Genomic DNA, 14,323 nt, shown 5'->3' on the forward strand with positions numbered 1-14,323 from the left:
TTGAATCTCAATTTAAAAGAACGTCCGGTTTATTCTGTTTCTTTCTTTTGGCGGAGACAAAGTCATAGCACAGTAACGCATGGTTCTTACCAGATTGGGTAGTCCAGGTGCCAAAGAGTAAAAGTCCTGCCATATTTTTGCTCCACCCATGAACTCAGCTGCCGATTTCATCAGAGGAGGAACCAAGTCATTCCTTCCAAGTCACAAACGAGTCTTGAGTCAAATCCCAAGTCCTCAAAGAGTTAAAGTTAATGAGATAATTAAGTGACTAATTAAATGAAGATGCAATAGTGATCACTGAAGAAAAGAGAAACACAAGAACTACAACTGACTTTAAGCACAGCCTTGCATGAAATCAATTGAAAGAAGAAAAAAAACTTTGCCACCATAATTGTGGTGAATATTTGCGTCAGTTGAGCTCTTGAGCCTTTAAGCAGTGTTTAAAAATTGGCTTCTAAACAATTGAATTATTGTTTTGAAGCAAACATTTGTGCAATGCTGATACAATTCTTGATCTAGCAGATGACTGTATGATCTTGATTAAACGTTTAAAGAGAAGAGTTTGTGGCTTAGTTGTTAGAGAGGACTGCCATGTTTTCACTGCTCTGTCTATGCACTTTGGATGGGTTGAATATGAATTCAGAGTACAGATCACCATAATTAACTGTATGCCACTTTCACAAAAACAAGAGAAATCTCATTATGCAAATGCAACCATTTAACGCTTCAATATTAAAAAAAACAAGTTTTGGATTTAGGCATTTAGCCATGAACATTTATCATGTGATCCTCAACAGTGGTGAAAATTATTATTCATACTGCAGTGCATTATGGGAGTAATTTGTGTATTGCAACATGAAGCATTTTGTTGATTGTCACCATTGTAGAGATTCATATGCTGGTTCTTGATATATGTGTGTGTGTCTAAAAAGCACTGGAGTTCAATCTTCTATATGTGTTACAACTTAAAAAAAAAAATAATCCATACCCTGTAAATATTAGAGCAATGCTTTTTTTTTGTGTGCATGCTGTAGTTTCACTGGAATAATTCAAAGCCTAGACATGTGATAAGAAAGAAAACAAAAATATTTGAGACATAGTTAAACCAGCTCATTGTGACTGTATGTTTTTCTAATGTCACAGTTCTGTCGTCTCCACAACAACCCATGCAGATTTACAGAGAGAGATCTAGCACAACAAGTCAAGGGTCAAGAGTACAACTAAACCAAACACTGATCTCCATGATGGTGGCATAATTTTAACCAATAAAACATCAACATCTGATCCTCTGTAATTCTCAATAACATTCAGCCATTCAATAGTCACTTAATTATCTCATTAACTTTAACTCTTTGAGGACTTGAGATTTAACTTGATAGTCGTTTGTGACTTGGAAGGAATGACTTGGTTCCTCTGGTGAAATCAGCTGCTGGACTTTTGCTCTTTGGCCCCTGGACTTCCCACCTCTGTACAAAACTGGTCTCTTAAGGTACAAATCACAAGGGTACAAATTTGAACCCTATGCCAAGGGTACAAAGCTGTACCCTTGAGGGTACAGCCCCAGTGACAAGCTATTGTACCCCTAAAGGTACAATTATGTACTTTGTTTTCTGAGAGTGTACCCTCAAGGTTACAGCTTTTGTACCCTTGGCAGAGGTGGAGAGTCCAGGGGTCAGAAAGTAAAAGTCCTGCCATATTTTTGTTCCACCCATGAACCCAGCAGCTGATTTCACCAGAGGAGAAATCAAGTCATTCCTTTCAAGTCACAAACAAGTCTTGAGTCAAATCCCAAGTCCTCAAAGAGTTAAAGTCAATGAGATAATTAAGTGACTAATTAAATGATAATTCTGCATTAGAGATGAACACCTGCTGTTAACAATCAACATCACTGAAGAAAAGAGAAACACAAGAACTACAATTGACTTTAAGCACAGCCTTGGATGAAATCAACTGGAAGAAAAAAAAAAAGAAAAAAAAACTTTGTCACCATAATCGTGGTGAATCCACCATCATGGAGATCAGTGTTTGCTTTAGTTGGGCTCTTGACCCTTTTAATAATTCAAAGTAATTTGCTTTTAAACACTTGCTGTTGTGTTACGTAGTAAACATTAACACATTGCTGAATTAAAAGCTTGAAGTAGAAAATTTAATTGCCCTTTTTTTATCTAAAACATTTTAATTAACTTCATGAAGGCGTCTCTCTTGGGTTTGTTAAATTGTGTTCAGCAATTACTGAACTACAAAAAAGTCCTATTAAACAAATATTATTGTAATGCTTAAATATTGGGGGAAAAAATTGTACAGGCTCGGGATTTTAGACATGAGCACTTATCATATGATCCTCAACAGTGGTTACAATAATTATTCATGCTACAGTGCATAATCAGAGTTTTTACTATGGTGTTACCCAGCATGCACTTCAACTTGAAGTGTTTTGTGGTTGTCACCATTGTTGAGATTCATATGCTGGGTCATGATGTCTGTGCGTCTTATTAGGAAAAGATTTCGAAAAAATGTATATTTATTACATACATTAGGAAATCTATTCATTATAGTGATTAAACCAACGGTTCCACAAGGTAGGTTATTTAAAAACTGAACATTTGTTAATAATAAATACATAAAATTGTTTTGGAAATAAACAGGCTGATGCCTAATAATTACTTCATCATGTAAAAGGAGCTAGTAACGGTTTTCTGCAAAGCACAGATCGCACTGTTTTATAACAGCACATGTACTTTTACAAAGAAATATCTAACATAAGAAACCAAAGGTCAAGAGCCCAACTGAAGCAAACACTGATCTCAATGATGGTGGCATAATTTTAACCAATAAAACATCAGCATCTGATCCTCTGTAACGCACAATAACAGCAGGTGTTCATCACCAATGCACAATCATCATTTAATTAGTCTCTTAATTATCTCATTGACTTTAACTCTTTGAGGACTTGGGATTTGAGTTGAGACTAGTTTGTGACTTGGAAGGAATGACTTGTTTCCTCCTCTGGTGAAATCAGCTGCTGAGTTCATGGGTGGAGCAAAAATGTGGCAGGACTTTTACTTTCTGACCCCTGGACTCTCCACCTCTGACCTTTGGTATAGGGTACATTAAACATCAACATCTGATCCTCTGTAATGCTCAACAACAGCAGGTGTTAATCATTAATGCACAATCATCATTTAATTAGTTACTTAATTATCTCATTAACTTTAACTATTTGAGGACTTGGGATTTGACTCAAGACTCGTTTGTGACTTGGAAGGAATGACTTGGTTCCTCCTCTGGTGAAATCGGCTGCTGAGTTCATGGGTGGAACAAAAATATGGCAGGACTTTTACTCTTTGGCCCCTGGACTTCCCAGCTCTGGTTCTTACAGGGCTTTCAACCAAGGAGGTCCTTCAAAAAATATCAGAAGCAGGCATAGAAGTAACCAACGTCGAGTTGTACTGCATTTTGAGTCTATTCCATTGTTTTGGCAAATCAATTATCTTTTTAACAAAGACAACATGTGGATCCTTTGTCCTATGAGCGTCACTTTCATGCATGCAGTGTCAAGGCTGTTAATAAAATGATTATACTGAAACCAGGAGATGCAATGGATTTTCAGGCAAATTGCACTCACTCATTAGATGATCATTTCTATGTTATAATTAGACATTGTTTTTAAAATGAAAAGGATTTAGTAAATTCTGATTTTAATTCAGCGTGTGTGTTATATATATATATTATAGTCGACGATTGTACCGTTTTTGAAGGGTAAATTTTTGTACTGTTAAATAAAGGTACAAAATTGTCACCACAGGTACAAAACTGGTCTCTTAAGGAACAAATCACAAGGGTACAAAAGCTGTACCCTTGAGGGTACAGCCCCAGTGACAAGCTATTGTACCCCTAAAGGTACAATTATGTACTTCATTTTCTGAGAGTGTAGCAAGCATGTTTGTCTCTATGATGAATACATATGTAATATAAGAATTACACATTAAGTAAAAACCAAAACATACAATGCATGAAAACACAACAACACTACTTACTGACTTGACCAAAAGGAAACAAATTCCTCAATCATAGGACCTCAGAAAGAAGGCTGGAATAGCACAAAAAAAGTCATCACTGTCACAGGCCGGCAAAGAATGAACAGGGTCTGGGTCCAAATGCAGGGAAAATATATTTTAATGAAACAAAAGGCCAACATGACAAAAATAAAACAGAAACTGATAACCAGGACAAAGGCAGAAGCAGTAGAAATGCAAGACACGAGTAACAAATAACAATTAACATTAATCCAGCCAGACAGAGTGGTGTGAGAGAGGATAATATAGAGCCAAGGGCAATGGGCACCAGGTGTGTGTGTGTGAGTGGGTGAGTGGGTGAAACAGGTGTGTGGAGTGAAGGTAATGAGACCAGGAGCCAGGGAGAAACACAGGTGGAGCAACTAAGCAATAATGAGGTGACAAAGTGGGTGGGGTCAGAAAAAGACAGGAGAGAGCACATGGCACCAAACAAACACAACACTCACAGAAGACTGTGACAGAATGACAGAAGACTGTGACAATCACCTCCTCTATCCAAACGCTCATATTAATCTAGGAAGATGGTTAGTGTCACCTAATGGCAGGGAAAAACACAACCGCTAATGTAACAGTGTTAGATCTACAATAGTGTTTGTGTTTTCTGGTTCACCATTACATTTTTCACTAACTGACTTATATGGGAGTAATCTTATTGTAGTTTTGTTGCATCTACAGTAAAAGCTACCCACTGGGCAAAGTTACGTCCAGTGGACGTCTTTTTATGTCTTTGCTGACGTTGAAAAGACGTCCACTGAGGAGCCAGAATGAAAGTTTTTATGACGTATTTTTTGACGTCTTCTGTACGTCCGATTTAGACATTCAGAGAACCTCCTTACAAGGTTAAAAACTAGTTAACAAGTGGTCAGTGGACATATTTTCAACATCATTTAAGGTTCATTTAGGCATAACTTATACTGTTTTTGGACCAAATCAACACTCTCAGGATGCGTTAGATATACAGTCATGTTATTTCAATGTAATTTCCAGACACTGTGTTTGTCCTAAAATCAAGAAAATAAAATAATCTTTATGAAATAATGAAATAACTGACGATTGGGCATGTGGTAAAATCAACTGCAAATCAAAGACATTAAATCTCTGAAGATCTCAGCAGAGGAGGATCAAACATCTCCACAAACATGGAATCATTAGATTGATTTATTTCTGTCAGACATCTAGAGAAGCTCTTATTGAGAATGAACAGAGGTTTAAATGTTGATACTTGATTCATTTGAAGTCACCATTGTGGTGGACAGTGTTTAGTTTAGTTATGGTCCAGCTACTTCTCTGATTAGCCTGTCTCTGACTGCTTTAATGGTGTCTTTGTGAAACACTGCAATAAAGAGAAACAAGATTAAGAGGACTCAAGTGGTATCAGTTCTTTGTTGATGATGAAAAAGTCATCACATATTAAGTATCTGAGGTTATGAAGTTAGCTTTATTTTTTTTTTCAATCAATCACCTTTATTTATATAGCGCTTTAAATAAAGTACATTGCGTCAAAGCGCTGAACAACATTCGTTTGGAAAACAGTGTCTCAATAATGCAAAATGATAGTTAAAGGCAGTTCAACATTGAATTCAGTGATGTCATCTCTGTTTAGTTTAAACAGTGTCTGTGCATTTATTTGCAATCAAGTCAATGATATCGCTGTAGATGAAGTGACCCCAACTAAGCAAGCCAGAGGCGGCAAGGAACCGAAACTCCATCGGTGACAGAATGGAGAAAAAAACCTTGGGAGAAACCAGGCTCAGTTGGGGGGTCAGTTCTCCTCTGACCAGACGAAAACCAGTAGTTCAATTCCAGACTGCAGCAAAGTCAGATTGTGCAGAAGAATCATCTGTTTCCTGTGGTCTTGTCCTGATGCTCCTCTGAGACAAGGTCTTTACAGGGGATCTGTATCTGGGCTCTAGTTGTCCTGGTCTCCGCTGTCTTTCAGGGATGTAGAGGTCCTTTCTAGGTGCTGATCCACCATCTGGTCTGGATACGTACTGGATCCGGGTGACTGCAGTGACCCTCTGATCTGGACACAGACTGGATCTGGTGGCTACGGTGACCTCGGAACAAGAGAGAAACAGACAAATATTAGCATAGATGCCATTCTTCTAATGATGTAGCAAGTACATAGGGTGTTATGTGAAGTGTTTCCGGTTCCGGTTTACCTAATTAATGCAGCCTAAAAATCCTTTAACGGATTTGGATATTAAAAGCATATTAGTATGTTATGTGTATGCCAGGTTAAAGAGATGGGTCTTTAATCTAGATTTAAACTGCAAGAGTGTGTCTGCCTCCCGAACAATGTTAGGTAGGTTATTCCAGAGATTAGGCACCAAATAAGAAAAGGATCTGCCGCCGGCACTTTCACTTATAACCCCCAAAACTTTTTAATCTACAGTACAAAAACCAATAGTAAAAAACTTGCTTATTTTGAAAATGCACAAAATGCATGCAATTTAAATATTTTGAGTGAAAACGTCATGTACTCAAACACAGACATCAAGATTCTGGATATGCATCACAACAATGGTGACAATCAAATCCGCTTCATATCACAAACTCATCCTTATTTTCCAGACTTTTTTTGTTTTGTTATGCCTAAATGAACCTTAAATGATGTTGAAAATATGTCCCCTGACCACTTGTTAACTAGTTTTTAACTTTGTAAGGAGGTCCTGTAAACGTAAAAAAACCGTTCATTCTGGCTCCTCAGTGGATGTCTTTTCAACATCAGCAAAGACATAAAAAAGACGTCCACTGGACGTAACTTTGCACAATGGGTAAACCAGAAGTCTTTAAGAAACATTTGGCATCATCTAGTGGCAAATTTAAATTGTTACATTTCTGTGACTTACCTTTGCATTATGAGTTTAATTGAAATAAACTTTATGTGGTTGTGTGGCATTTGATATAGAACAGATTTCTTATCCTGTTATGATGAGTTGTAAATGTCATTGATTTGCATGCCTCTTGTATGTCCAAAAATAAACAGTTAATCTGGAGGAGTAAAGCTTTAGCCTAATATTTGATAATTACATGGAATTATTGGACATAAATATGTTTTCATCAAAGCCAGAGAAAGAGAGAGAGACAGAGAGAGAAATCAAGGAGGTAAGGAAGCAAGTGGGAGTTTATAACATTTAATAAAATTACAAAACAAACAATGAACACAAAGACAGGAGGTACAGGGAATCTTGAAGGTCAGGGAGATATCCAGGAAGAGGCAAAGCTCACGGGTGATCCAAGGTGTGATGGTGAGTTGGCAGCAGGAGAGTGTTATAAAGGAACTGCGGGAAAAGAGCCGTGAAGGTGAGTGGTGATATCCGGAGATGATGAGGAGTGAGCGGGGTTCTGGAGACAGGATAAATCCAACGACGAGAAGCACATAAACAGGAACAAGAGAACATGAAGTAACACAGAGCTAGACAAACAATGCTCTGACCAACACAAGATGAAAGACAGGGCAATATGTAGGGAAAGGGTAACGAGTAGCAGCTGGTGATCATGAAAATTTAGCCGAGACGCCCACACGAAACAGTCAGTGCTGATGCAAGACACACACCCGAGACCATGGTTTACCAACCGTGACAGAAAGAAAGAAAGAAAGAAAGAAGATAAAGCCAAGTCTTAGCATTTCACTCTCTTTAAACTGTAATCAATGGTGCTGAAATTTCACAGATGCTGTCCATGGTACTGAAATATATATATATATATATATATATTATTATTATTATTATTATTATTTTTATTATGTTTATTTGCTTTTGATTTTTTCTTTTTTTTTTTCAATGATGCTATCCCTGCCCCTAAAGTATCCAAACAAATACAAGTATGATTGATCCTGAAAAGGTGTCGTTTCTTACAAGTGAAAAAGTAACTACAAGAATGAGAGTAATTTTGTCATTTCTTTCTTGTGTCTAGTGAACCTCAGTGAACTTACATGTTCATGTTCTAGTGGAAGATTTAAATTATGCAGAGCAATTTACATGAGTGTCATTTGTCCTCATATAGAAAGCATGACACCTGTATAAGCTCTGAGGATCAGACACTGTAACTCCACTAGGTGGTGCTCTTCAGTGTGATTCATGTCAATCAGTAAAGTCTATCTCATTGTTAAAAAATATTTTGCACTGGGTAAAATGTGTCTCGACTGCAAATTCACCTTACAGGGCATTTTATCATTATTAATTTACATTTATGATCTCATTGATTAGTCGTTGTAATCATAACAGCAACATTAGAGAAGCTTCATAACTATGTGTGTGTGTGTGTTTCAATGTTTGTATAAAGATACTGCAAGCACATTTTTCTTTCCAATTCAAAGCCACAGAAAACAAATGAAGGTCCAGGGTCTCGGTTTAATTTGATTGATTGTGAAGATTAATCAGACTTCTTCAGGAAATTCAACAGTGAGACACATGAGACTGAGATGTATTTGCATGATTTTGCATAGTGTGTTTGTGGTTTGACTTCACTCTTGCACTTCAATTATTGGGGTCAAACCAAGGAGCCCTTCACCCACCTGCAGATATGAAAGGACCAAAAACTGGTTTCCGTAGACACACATTTTCCGATGCCGTGAATTGGTGTAATACATGACAAAATAAAATGTGTAATATCTCAGTTCTTCCTTCAGAATGTTTTATTCAGGTCAAATGAAATACTTAATTCAGGTCAGATATAGATAACATTATCTGCAAATGTTTTAAGCAGCGCCTGGTCAGGAGAACTAGAGACATGTAAACATTAAAACATACTTTGACTCTTTGTAGGAAGATCAGAGACCAGCAGAACCCCTTCACTGACAGCTATAGTGAATCTAATCAGTAAACAGCTGCCATCATCTTCACATTAAAAGGCTAATACAATGCAGATCACCTTAGAATTCATCAATGTTATGTCAGGATGTAGGATCAAGATTATAAACAGATTCTTAAATTTGTAAAACTGGTTTTGCTATTAAGCTCCATAAACTGCAGTCATAATTTAGGGTGCATTATAAAATGTCTGCTGTTAAGCCCTAAAAGTCCCATCTATCAACCCCCTCTGCATCCTTGGAGCATTGTTTTACTTCAGTATTGAACTCTGTGTGATTAAAAGACCTAATAAAACTTCCTCAGTAATAGAGGGACTAATAATGAGTCATATTTGTGACCCTGTGTATCTTATCACACACGGTCAATTCTTAATTTAGAAACTAAATATTGAAATATTGCACGTCAACAATCCATGCAATGAGGTTTATTTTCAACTCCTCCCATTTCTCTAAATGTGCATCTATTCAAATGTGAAAGTTTGTGGACGTCTCGAAATTTGCACAGAGCAGAGAGGAGAAGATGTTCTGTGAGTAATCAATTCAGCTTAGACCTGTTTTCACACAGACCTGTTTTATGTCATCTGACATTTCGCAGTAATAAAGCACAAAGCATATGGATATTTTTTATGGTTTCATTCGGAGTTTGACAGCAGTAGTTGGTTAAAGGTCACCCTGCTGGGCTTGAGTATAGACTTACAAACTCAAGCTACACAGCTAAATGACTCAGTATCAGACAGTGTAACTCCACTAGGTGTCGCTCTTTCAGTGTGATTAATGTGATATTCAGTCAGTGCTGATGGTGGGAGGAGCCAGTAAAGCTGCTCATTACTGATAAAGAGCTGAATAAAGAGGAAGTAACTAAAGCAGACAGATGTAGAGACAGAGATTCACACAGAGATCATTCAGCAGAAAGAAGACTGAACTCAACTCACAATGAAGATCCTCCTCATCTTCCTCACTTTCTACCTGATCTCAGGTCAGAGCTTTTCTCTTTCATCACTGCAGTAATGATGCTGTTTTCTGTTCATCATCTTTCTGATCACAGTATCAATCTGATTGACAGCTGGAGTGAGATGCTTTAGCGTCACGGGATATTCTGGAGGAAGTGTTCTGGTGGATTCTGGGAAACTTTGGTTCAGTGCAAATGTTAAATGCATGAATAAATTACCTGAGTGGACAAATATAATGAATAATATGAAACATGACAAATGGATCAATGTTGGAAAATTCACATTGTTTCAAAATAACGAGGGAAACCTCATGATCTACATCAGAGATTTGAAGGAACATGATGCTGGAGGATACTGGATCGGTGTTCTTTACAAGTGGGGTATAGATATGACTTTACATGTGGAAGAAGGTCAGTCATTTTAAGATGAAATTAAATTCAAGTTTATTTGAATAGTTCTTTTAATGATGCAAAGCATCTTTACAGAAAAAGTATAAAAAATACAGTGTATTCAGTAAAATCTTATCAATGGTGACTATCTCACGTTGATGTCCATATGGCCGAAATGTACGGTAAAAAATCAAACAGTTAATGTCATGTAATCAAAACAGACAGTGAACACTATTAACAGCAATGAGTATATGTTGGGATCAAACTGATAGTCATCTCAGGTCTTTACAAGGACTGGATCCAGACTGAAGCTTGTGTAAAGTTACCTCGGGATGCCAGTCCCACGGTGGCAGATATAGAGAAGGAAATAGAGACTTAGTTAGTGTAACTGCTGTTCCAACCAAGTAAAAATGATGTGTTCATCCCAAGCAAAATAATGTTAATGTGCATTTGATCAGATGTAACTGAAGTACAGGGTTATGAGATGCATAATTTGAATGCTTGGCTAAAGAGATGTGCTTCTAATTTAGATTTAAACAGAGAGAGTGTGTCTGAACCCCGAACATTATCAGGAAGGCTATCCAGAGTTTGGGAGCCAAATGTGAGAAAGCTCTACCTCCTTTAGTGGACTTTTCTATCCTAGGAACTACCTAAAGTCCAGTGTTTTGTGACCTTAGGGAGTGTGATGGATTGTAGCGTGGCAGAAGACTAGTTAGGTAAGCAGGAGCTAAACCATTAAAGGGGTCATATAACATTATTAAAAAGAAAATTATTTTGTGTTTATGATGTTTAAGGTTAAAAAAAACACATTATTTTACACATAGTGTACATTATTGTTTCTCACACCGGCACGATGAGATAAAACCAATGAAACCCATTATAAACGAGCCATTTGTTGCATCCAGTGGGTACATAATTACTGATTATAATGACTTATACTGTCTTTTTACGCGTTGCATTTCATATTGCGCCACGTAACATAAAATCATGTCTGCATTTGTGACTAGAGAAAGGACAAATTACAAGCTCCTCTACACTGTTCAAAACTCATGTTTGAATAATAATTGGCAAATACTTTTAATATGTAAACGTACCTACAGGATGTGAGTCAGAAGTGCCAGACTGTCCTTGCAAAGTTGAAATTGCTCCACTTCATCGTAACAGACAGCGGCATTGTAGGCTACTCTCACAAGAAACAGTCCTCTGTAAAATGTGCTGCACACATCTGAATATTTGGGTTGAACTGTTCGGTAAAAGTGTTGTGAATACTTAACCACTGATTTCTAGTCTTATCCTCTTTTGGAAACCAAACAAAGTATCTTAGCTTTCACAACAAAGCACACAGTGTCTCCATGACATGGCACCGGCTCAACAGCTAGAATAAAAGTTATACCTTCTTCCTTTGCGTGTACATGTGGGGGTGTGTTAGAACAAGGTGTTTTAGGGTTTTTGGTTGACTCAAGTCAAGTCTAGTCACTTTTATTGTCAAATCACCACAGCACATGTGCCTTGTTGAGTGATATTCTTGGGAGCGTGCTGCAGAAATTGCAGAAACAATTAACATATAACCATACAGACTTCAACAATGAAAATGTGCAATATGCACATACATATAGTCAGTACACACGTCAGTACACACAGTGTACTATTAAACATACTTATTGGATGGTATACAGTTTTATCAGATAGATTATTTTATTAAATGTCATGTGTATGTATAGTTCAAAGTGCAGTGTGTGACATACCATGTTGTGTGAGTATGATGTAGGGTGCTGTAGGGTGTATTAGTTCTGACTGTTCATTAGTCTGATAGCCTGAGGGAAAAAGCTATCCCTTAGTCGGTTAGTGTGGGATCGGATGCTGCGGAGACATCTTCCTGAGGGCAGCAGATAGAGCAGTCCGTGGGATGGGTGGCTGGAGTCACTGATGATCCTCCGGGCTTTCCTTATGCACCACCTGGTGTAGAAGTCCTGGAGGGATGGAAGCTCACCTCCAACAATGTGGCTGGCAGTTTGCACGACCATTTTCAAAGCTTTACGGTTGCCAGGAGTACTGTTTCCAAACCAAGCAGTGATGCAGCCCATCAGGATGATCTCTATAGTGCATCTATAGAATGATCTGAGGATGCTGGGGCTCATTCCAAACTTCCTCAGCCGTCTTAATAAGAAGAGGTGTTGATGTGCCTTCTTCAGTACTGTGTCAGTGTGTGTAGACCAGGTGAGATCCTCACTGATGTTAACGCCGAGGAACTTGAAGCTGCTTACCCGCTCAACAGGTGTCCTGTCCATGGTGATGGGTGTGCGTTCTCTGCTCTGTCTCCTGAAATCCACCACCAGCTCCTTGGTCTTGTCGATGTTGAGTGAGAGGTGGTTCTCCTGACACCATTCAGTCAGGATGCTCACCTCCTCTCTGTAGGCCGTCTCATCGTTGTTGGTGATCAGGCCTATCACCGCTGTGTCATCAATGAATTTGATGATGGCATTGGAGCTGTGTGTGGCTGTACAGTCATGTGTGTACAGGGAGTACAGGAATGGGCTGAGGACACAACCCTGAGGAGCACCAGTGTTGAGGGGCAGCTTTAACTTTTATAAAGAATATCTCTTTGGATTTGAGACTTTAGCCTTTGCAACTTTACAGAGCTTCTTTAAGCACCAAGAGCTTGTAACACTCTAAAGAGAAAGGAAAATGTTTATTCACATCATATAACCCCTTTAAGGCCTTATATGTATGTACAGGTAATAATAATTTGTGACTGATAAAAAAAGGTAATATGATCATATTTTCTTGACCTGGTAAGGACTCTAGCTGCTGCATTTTGGACTACCTGTAGCTTGTTTATTGAAGAAGCAGGACAACCACCTAGAAGTGCATTACAATAGTCCAGTCTAGAGGTCATGAATGCATGAACTAGCTTTTCTGCATCAGAAACAAATAACATGTTTCGTAGCTTGGCAATGTTTCTAAGATGGAAGAATGTTGTTTTTGTAAAGACAAGTTGCTGTCTAATATAACACCCAGATTTTTGACTGTAGAGAAAGTAACACTACAACCATCTAGATACAAATTGTAATCCAAGAGATTCTATGTACTGCTTTCTGGTACAATAAACAATATACAATAAAGTATTATCCGAAATTAATAGATGACAATTATTAGTCATCCAGTCTTTTAACTCTATTAGCTTAGATAATTTAGGTCTTGTTGAAATATATATTATATGTTATACATTTCTAATCACTTCCAAAGCCTGATTAAAAGTAAAATATATTTCTAACAGATTCATGTTGTAAAGTGTCAAGGAGAGTGATGGTGAATGTTGGAGAAACTGCCAGTTTCAGCTGTGAATATTCACAGAATCGTATTAATGACTCCAAAATCATATTCAAAGAAGGAAAAGACACCATTGAGATGATTTACAGCAGATGGAAGAGGAAAGAAAGATTCAGTATTTCTGATGACAAACATAAAAACATCTTCAATGTGAGAATCACTGCTGTGACACCAGATGATGGAGGAGTTTATTTATGTGGAGTTTGGATCAACAAACAATCAAACAGTTATTTCATTATTAATACTGTTCATCTACATGTTATGAGTGAGTAGAACAAATACTCATTTTGCATTTGCAGGAGAGTTGATAAGTTGTAATATTATTTAGAAGCAGGAACCTGAGCAGTTCAAGTATGATTGTTTACATTATAAACCAAATACAGAAATATGTTATAAGCACATTAATGTTGCAATTTACTTGTTTTTATACAAAGTGGCTCCAGTAGTGAGAGATGAAGGAGACTCAGCTGAGATCATCTGTCCTTATGATTCAATCTATAAATCAAAGCCAAAGTCTCTCTGTAAGGGGAAGTGCTCCACTAGAGACAGAAATCCTCTCAGTGAGACTGTGAGAGAAGAGAAAGAGACCAAGACTGGCAGATTGACTCTGAATGATGACGTCACTGCAGGTGTCTTCACTGGGACCATCACTGGACTGACAGCAGAGGATGCTGGGAAATACTGGTGTGCAGTGACATTAGAAACAGAGCTCAATTATCTTTACACTCATCTGATCGTCATCATGAACGAGGGTGAGGAAGGTTT

General features: G+C 37.8%; 1 protein-coding gene across 1 annotated transcript in view; it reads left to right on the forward strand.

Moving 5' to 3' along the window:
• Positions 1-14,323, forward strand: part of LOC113072345 (polymeric immunoglobulin receptor-like) — a 62,541-nt gene that overhangs the window by 47,759 nt on the left and 459 nt on the right. The window contains exon 5 of the mRNA XM_026245366.1: positions 13,993-14,310. Within this exon, the coding sequence (XP_026101151.1) occupies positions 13,993-14,310 (318 nt within the window). The remainder of the gene's footprint in view (positions 1-13,992; positions 14,311-14,323) is intronic.

The sequence above is a fragment of the Carassius auratus genome, unplaced genomic scaffold, assembly GCF_003368295.1.
Source record: "Carassius auratus strain Wakin unplaced genomic scaffold, ASM336829v1 scaf_tig00008860, whole genome shotgun sequence".
Lineage (NCBI taxonomy): Eukaryota > Metazoa > Chordata > Actinopteri > Cypriniformes > Cyprinidae > Carassius > Carassius auratus.